The sequence below is a fragment of the Micromesistius poutassou genome (genome assembly GCF_964030765.1).
Source record: "Micromesistius poutassou genome assembly, chromosome: 4".
NCBI classification, from domain to species: domain Eukaryota; kingdom Metazoa; phylum Chordata; class Actinopteri; order Gadiformes; family Gadidae; genus Micromesistius; species Micromesistius poutassou.
In genome coordinates this window covers 1,787,604-1,795,103 of record NC_140274.1, presented here as the reverse complement: position 1 = coordinate 1,795,103, position 7,500 = coordinate 1,787,604, and the positions used below count along the sequence as shown (strand labels likewise).

Genomic DNA, 7,500 nt, shown 5'->3' with positions numbered 1-7,500 from the left:
CTGGTGAACCTACCTGAATGTAAACAATTAGAAAATCCTCAGACAGCATGTTGGTATAAATGAGGAGGAGGTGAGAGAGCGGTTGGTTCAGGACGTTGAGTCCCTGAGGGCTCACTGTCTCTTTGTGGACAGCCACCTCACAGTAGTGAGGGGTCTGGGACCACCTCATCCCACACCACCACCACGTGGTTCCACCGGTGACTGGGAGTGTGTTGTTGTCCAGTTCCACATAACTCTAGTCCCGCTGCACGGTGAGGTCAGGCTGAGGACCAGCCTGGAGCTTGGGTTCCAGGGGTTTTCCAGGGGTATTTATTACCGCTGGGTGGAACGGACCATTTTGGTGGGGGTGTTGATTAGTCAATTCAATTGTTTTAAACTTTTAAACATTGTTTATTATGGAATATAAATACCATATGTTGAATTACAATATCCTTAAGTCAAGTATTTGAATGTTTCTGTCCTTTAATTGTTTTGTTGAAACCATCTTGAGGCCTCCTTGACAAATCTACCAGAAAATGTTGAGTGACATTTTATTGTTGCTGGATAAGGTTGGATACCCTTTTCATATAAAATGTAAATACAGATTGTAAAGCTTTATTGTTTTATAAACTGCTTATTTTAGAAAAAAATATGTTGACAATTTTCTGAGTCAAAAGTTCTGATGAAGAGTTCTTTCTCTTTTCAATTCTAAAATTGATTGAAAAAACTGGCAGCTCTGTTCATACCTCTCATTCTTTCAATAGGGATGCCATCAGAAGGTGTTGTATTGTGACCTGACTAAGGCTTCTTCTAGACTCATGACCACAGAGGGAAGGTGTCTATGAGCTCTAGTCTGCTAGTGAAGCTCCCCCCACTCACCAGCCTTGTGGCCTAGGTAACAGTATGCTTCATGTCTTGATTCATACCAGCGATTGCCAGTGTGTCTTTCACACAGGGCTGGACATTTGGTCTGTTTGGCTTCTGAACCTGATCATTTAAGAACACTCTGTGATAACATGTGCTGTATGATGTTCCTCTCTGGAAGCTATCTGGACGTTATTTGCAAAACCCTGATCAGGGTTTGGAGATTTGAGAAGGAGTGGGTATTATCAAGCCATTTCGGCCTTGAACTAATAGCCGGTTATTCCCATCATAAGTGGACTTGGCCCTGTGAACTGCTTCCTGCAGATGACCTGGAGGAAAGAGTCTTGGTACACATCAGATATTATCTCCACCAAAGGTTGAGGCAGACAGTTCTCCTCCAGTGCATCACCATGTGTGGCAGTCTCACAAAAGTGTCCTTAAAGTCCAGGAAAACAGTGTGCAATCTGGATGACTGTTTCGAGTCATCAAAAACGCCACCATCAACGATCAATAGTGTTTGCCATACAGTTACTATTTCAGATGGATCAAATCTTATAGCACCGCAAAACCACTCTCATCAACACGCTGACAACAGACTGTGAACGGCCCCTCCTCCCCGTCACTCTGAATCTGAACACGTTCTCTCTGTGCTCACTCTGAATCTGAACACGTTCTCTCTGTGCTCACTCTGAATCTGAACACGTTCTCTCTGTGCTCACTCTGAATCTGAACACGTTCTCTCTGTGCTCACTCTGAATCTGAACACGTTCTCTCTGTGCTCACTCTGAATCATAATGTGATCACGTTCTCTCTGTGCTCACTCTGAATCATAATGTGATCACGTTCTCTCTGAGCTCACTCTGAATCATAATGTGATCACGTTCTCTCTGAGCTCACTCTGAATCAGAAGTCAGTGAAGCTTTCATACAGGGATTGCAGTTCAAGTGCATTACATAGCATCAGAAAAAAAAGGGAACCTGTCGATTTGATAGGCCTAGTTTTCCTGAATTGCAGTAAAAACAGTTTATGAGTTAAAATTTCAAGTAATATAACACTGTAAAAAACAATCAGCAAGCGCAATATATGGATTAAAAACAAGAAAAAGAACAAATTTTAAAATAGATAAATAAATAACATAAAACAGCAGTGATAAAATCCATGGAACAACAACATGTATGTGCAGTGCATTAGAGGGTATTATTGCCTGATCTCAATAAAAAGCTTTAATAAAAAGATAAGTTTTAAGCTGCCTTTTGAAAATATCTACTGAGTTGAGTTCTCTGATGTTTTTGGGCAGTGTGATCCATAGATAGATTGTTTCTGGGAGCCTCAGACAACCCAGCGTTCATGTTGGGGTGTCATTTATTAAAGAGTTTGATAGGTCCCTGTCCATTTAGGGCTTTGTATGTAAGAAGGAGGACCTTAAAGTCAATTGTGTAGATTACAGGGAGCCAGTGCAGAGCGGCTAGGACTGGACTTATGCGTTCTCTTCTTTTGGTATTTGTTAACAACCGGGCTGCAGAGTTTTGGATAAGTTGCAGTCTGTCTGTGGTTTTCTTAGGGAGACGTGTAACGAGTGCATTGCAGTAGTCTAGTCGGCTAAATGGCTAGATAGGCATGAATTAACTTCTCAGCATCATTTTGATTTATGAATGGTCGTACCTTTGCCATATTTCTAAAATGATGTTTTGGTAACTTTCTTTATGTTGGAATTAAAATGTAATTCTGTGTCTATGATGACCCCAAGACTTGTGACCTCAGATTTGATCCAGGAAGTCAATCCTAGGTTTTCAATTAACATTTCTCTTTTTGCTTTGGGGCCGATCACTAGAATTTCAGTTTTATTCTCATTTAATTTCAAGAAGTTATTGCTCATCCATGTATTTATTACCAATAGGCAGTGGGCAATGGAGTTTGTAGCTACTGTATCATTTGATTCTGCAGATAAGTACAATTGTGTTTCATCCGCATAGCTGTGAAAACCTACATTATGTTCTGTGATGATATCGCCCAATGGTAACACGTAGAGAGAAAAGAGTAATGGACCTAGGCTGTGCAACTCCAAAGTAATTGTCATATTTCTCAGATATATATGCTCTCCTAGTTTAACATAAAATGTCCTCCCTCTGATGTTTGTTTTGAACCAGTTTAGTTTAAAGTCAGAGAAACCAACAAGCCTAGGATGTCATGATCAATCGTATCGAATGCTGCACTGAGGTCTAGCAGGACCAGGACAGAAGGACCTTATTCTAATTAGAGTTTAGTCTGAGGTCACTCATTATTTTGGTGAGAGCAGTTTTAGTGCTGTGATATCTTCTGAACCCAGATTGGAATTCTTCTAATATGTTATTTCCTTCTAAAAATGAATTTATTTGAATTGATACTATCTTCTCAAGTACTGATGAACGGAAGGTTGGATATAGGTCTGTAGTTTGCCAGCACACTACTCTCTAAGTTGGCTTTCTTCAATAGGGGTTTAACAACTGCTGTCTTAAAGGCATCTGGGAAATACCAGACTCAAGAGATGTGTTTATGATGTATAGGACATAGCTTGAGACACTATTAAACCCGTTTAAAGAATGATAGGCACAGGATCAATGAGGTGGAGGAGTTACATTCAGAGACAGTTGTGAAGAACTTGCATTTTGCAACAGCAAAATAGTTTCCATCAGCTAGTATTGCTCATGGTGGAAATAAAGCTGACTACAGCAAACCATGCAATGCAACCATGGGAAGTTTTAGTTGTATCACATTAGATGTACTGCACACATTTGACTGTTGAGGACTGTGGAGGGGTAGGGGCAGTGTTGATCAATAGTGGAGAAGAGAACTCAGAACGTTTCTGTGATCATTTTAGAGAAGTAGTCTTTTCTTGCTAGGCGGATAGGCAGTTAAAGCATCTTTGTAAATATCACAGTGGATAGTGTTTTTTTTTCTCTGTTTCTCTTTGGTGACCTCATCATAGCTCTGCCAGCTCTCTGGTTTCTGACTTATTTTTGAATTTTTAGCGGGGCAACAGAATCTAGCACGGATGATAGTGCATCGTTGAGGTTTTCTACCATTTCATTTAAGGAGTTAACATGACTTTGTGGCTCATATTGTCTAAAAAGATCAGAGAATTTCGATTCAGCTTTGTCATCTAAGAGTCTCTTTTGAAACATGACTTCTTTCCTGGTTTTAGTAATAGGTTTATTACAGCGTCAAAGAGTATACAGTGACAGTCGAGAAGAGGTTCTGTTATTGAGACATTATTGATGTTAAGCCCAGTTGTTATCACTAAGTATGTCTCACCATGCCGGGGTTGGGTTAGTTATGTGTTAGATCAAAACTATTCAGTAGATTTATAAGCTCTATTTTTTGGGGTCTGTTCTCTTAGATTTAAAATTCAGGTCTCTGTTTAGGATAACCTGATCATATCTGGTAACACATAATGACATCAGCTCAGAGAACTCCTGTATGAATATTGGTGAGTATCTAGGAGGGCGATATTACGATACTGTTGATTCGGTTTTGAGCAAGGTATTCCATTGATGTGAATTCACCTAGTTCTGTGATTCTAAACATAAGTTGTGAGGAAAAAACAACTGCAACCTGTCCTCCTCTTGTGTTTCTTCTGGGTAGTTGATAACTGCTGTGTGTCATTGTTAAGCCATGTTTCAACTAAGCAAATGCAGTCCAATTTGTTTTCTTTAACCAGATCATTAACTAAAAAGCTTTTGTTATTTGGTGATCAGACAATGAGGAGGCCAAATTGTATCTGTTTTACTTCCACGTCAGGTGAGGAGGTCTTCTGTGGCTGGACATTGATGACCTTGAGGTTGTTAACGTCCATGCGCTGGTGGTTAGGCCTAAAGGAGTAATGATCAGTATTATCAGCGCTGACCAGTACAGGTCGACTCGTTCTGTTCTGTGTGGAGTGTGGGCTGGTTAATGGGGCTATAATAGACAATTTACTAGTCAGTCTGATCTAGGTGGGAGATTAGCAGTTCTAGAACATGAACCTGATCATGTTCTCGTTGTGCTCACTCTGAATCAGAACATCATCACGTTCTCTTAATTCTTAATTAAGGATGTTGGCTTTTACGCAGAGAGAAGACGGCTGCCAAATTCATTAATAAAATCAATATTTCACAAATCATTGTTAAGGATGTCAGAACCAAAACAGTAATGGATTACACGCCTAAAGCATAATGAGTCCTACACCAATGGTGACCCCAATAAAACATATTGAGGTTCATTTGATTTATCGATTGCTGTCGGGATGTAATGACATTTAAAATAAATATGACAAATAAATATGACAAAATGCTTCTAAAATAAATTCCTGTGTTCTTTGCCCAAGTGTTTGTGGGTTTCAGGTCTAAATATTAAACGGAGGAGTTGTTCTCCGTCTCTCCTCTCCTCCTGGTCTCAGCCCGAGCCCCCAGGAGGGACCAGTCCGGTACCGGCCCCCGGGGCCCCCGGGGCCCCCGGGGCCCCGGGGGCCCCGGCAGAGTGCCCCTCACAGCCCAGCCGGAGCCTGGGGGAGGTCCTGCAGCGATACCAGGCCCTCCTGGGGGGTAGACTGGACCGCCTGGCCACCGCCCTGCAGAGCACCGCCTGTCTGCACCGCGCTGGGTCCTCCTCATAGACATCATGTGTGTCCTCATGGAGAGCAGCCAGGAGAGACCCCGCCCCTCCCCAGGAGAGAGAGAGGAGACTGAAGCTGTTAGTGTGTGAAGCTGTTAGTGTGTGAAGCTGTTAGTGTGCACTGTGTGGCTGACTGGAGCTGTTAGTGTGCACTGTGTGGCTGACTGGAGCTGTTAGTGTGCACTGTGTGGCTGACTGAAGCTGTTACTGTGCACTGTGTGGCTGACTGAAGCTGTTACTGTGCACTGTGTGGCTGACTGAAGCTGTTAGTGTGCACTGTGTGGTTGTTGGACAGAGCTGTTCTCAGGAGGACATTTTCATAAGAGGAACATGTAAATAAACAGAATCAAACGACAATCATTTGGGTCAAATGTTTTGATACCAACTTAAGTCCTATTGGTCACAGAAATGGGTCTCATGTTGCAAAGGAATTAAAAACGGATGATTCTTATTATATAAACAGTACGTTGGCTTTCTGAGTGTGAATCAATTCCTTTGGACTAGGATATATCTTGGCCATCCCCTCATGATATATAATGAGAAAGTAGACAATAAAAGAAGTGACATTTGTGGAAATTTTCATATTACAGCACTTAAAAGTGTTTGTGTGGAAGAGAGGGAGACTGGGGAGAGAGGGTGTGCGTGAGTGTGTGTGAAAGAGGGAGAGAATGTGAAAAGTGAGACACATGAATTTTAACCAGATTAGATTGTTGTCTTTATATTTGTTCATCTTCGTGTGTGCCTACTACTTACCACACGGAGATCAAATGAAAGCGTAAAAATGATCTTTATTTCGGTGCTGCTCGTGATCAGATTAGATTTGGAAGATGGGCGCCACCTGGTGGATAAAGTGAACACCATCATAGTTTGCATTAAAACAAAACACGTCAAGTAGTTGTATACAATGTGTGCTTTATCTTGTTTGATGTGTCGAGTGAGGGTTGGAGGTCTTGAGTGACCCGTGATTCTCCTTGTGATGCCTCATGGTATGTAAGCACCGTGTTAACCACTTGGTTGTGGAACCCCTAGCTCCTGAATGAGTTATAATGTTGTGGTATGATTGTATAATTATAAGTTATATTGTATAAAGATTTAGAATTAGAATTATTTAACATGTAGGACAGGACTAGTGCACTACTAACACCGGGTTCACAGGAATGTTGCAGGCAGAGGGCAGCTCTGTGATTGGACAGGAGGCCCGGGTCACGTGACCTGAGTCAACAGGCTGGAGCCCCGCGGCGTCACATGACCGGACCGTGCGGCTTTGACTGACAGGATAGACGGGCGGTGGAGGGCGTGATGGTCTCGTGGGTTATTGATTCGCTTCCACACGTCGTTGACTTTATCGCGTAAAGTGTGTCCTTTCGCGGAAAAGTGGAAACTATTGCTTTTCTTTAAAGATAGGCGGGCAGGTTGGAGCCGGCAGCCCACATCCTACTGTACTGTTGTGGAGGAGAGACTGTTATAGATAGATAACAAATAATACATAGATAGACTGTCCGCCTATTGGCCGCATCTTGAGACGATGGAGCATTTTACGCATTTTTGCCTTTGGTGAGCGCGTTACGCATGGTTACGCATGGTTACGCATGGTTACGCATGCACCTACAGAGTCCCGTCAGACAGCCGGGTGAACTTGTTCAGCTCTGAAGCTCACGGAGGGTCGACATGTCGGAGAAGACCCCCCTCCTCCACTACCGGCTCTCCGAGGCCAGCTGCAGCGAGGCACCCGCAGATGGGCTGCCGGCGCCCCCGTCCCGGGACAAGGGTCAGAGCGCGGCCGGTCCCGGACGGGGCCCGGCGACCCGTCAGCCCAAGAAACTCAACACGTTCTTCGGCGTGGTGGTGCCCACCCTGCTGTCCATGTTCAGCGTGGTGGTCTTCCTCAGGATAGGTAAGTGATGCTGCTGGGATGTGACTTCATCATTCGCTCATCATCATCTTCATCTCAACATCCTCCAAAAAACAAAACATAGTTGTTCTTCGCATTGGAAGTGTATTTATTTGAGTTGAGCTTTAAGAACCAAA

The 7,500-nt window shown here is 43.0% G+C and overlaps 2 protein-coding genes across 2 annotated transcripts in view; both read left to right on the top strand.

The window, feature by feature from the left end:
- Positions 1-5,473, top strand: part of LOC311342360 (uncharacterized protein) — a gene marked incomplete at its 3' end in the record, with an annotated part of 8,954 nt that extends 3,481 nt beyond the window's left edge. Inside the window, exon 5 of the mRNA XM_084467206.1 lies at positions 5,258-5,473. Within this exon, the coding sequence (XP_084323332.1) occupies positions 5,258-5,473 (216 nt within the window). The remainder of the gene's footprint in view (positions 1-5,257) is intronic.
- Positions 5,474-6,424: 951 nt separating this feature from the next.
- Positions 6,425-7,500, top strand: part of LOC311342358 (solute carrier family 12 member 9) — a 62,614-nt gene continuing 61,538 nt past the window's right edge. The window contains exon 1 of the mRNA XM_084467205.1: positions 6,425-7,366. Within this exon, the coding sequence (XP_084323331.1) occupies positions 7,141-7,366 (226 nt within the window). The 5' untranslated portion in view covers positions 6,425-7,140. The remainder of the gene's footprint in view (positions 7,367-7,500) is intronic.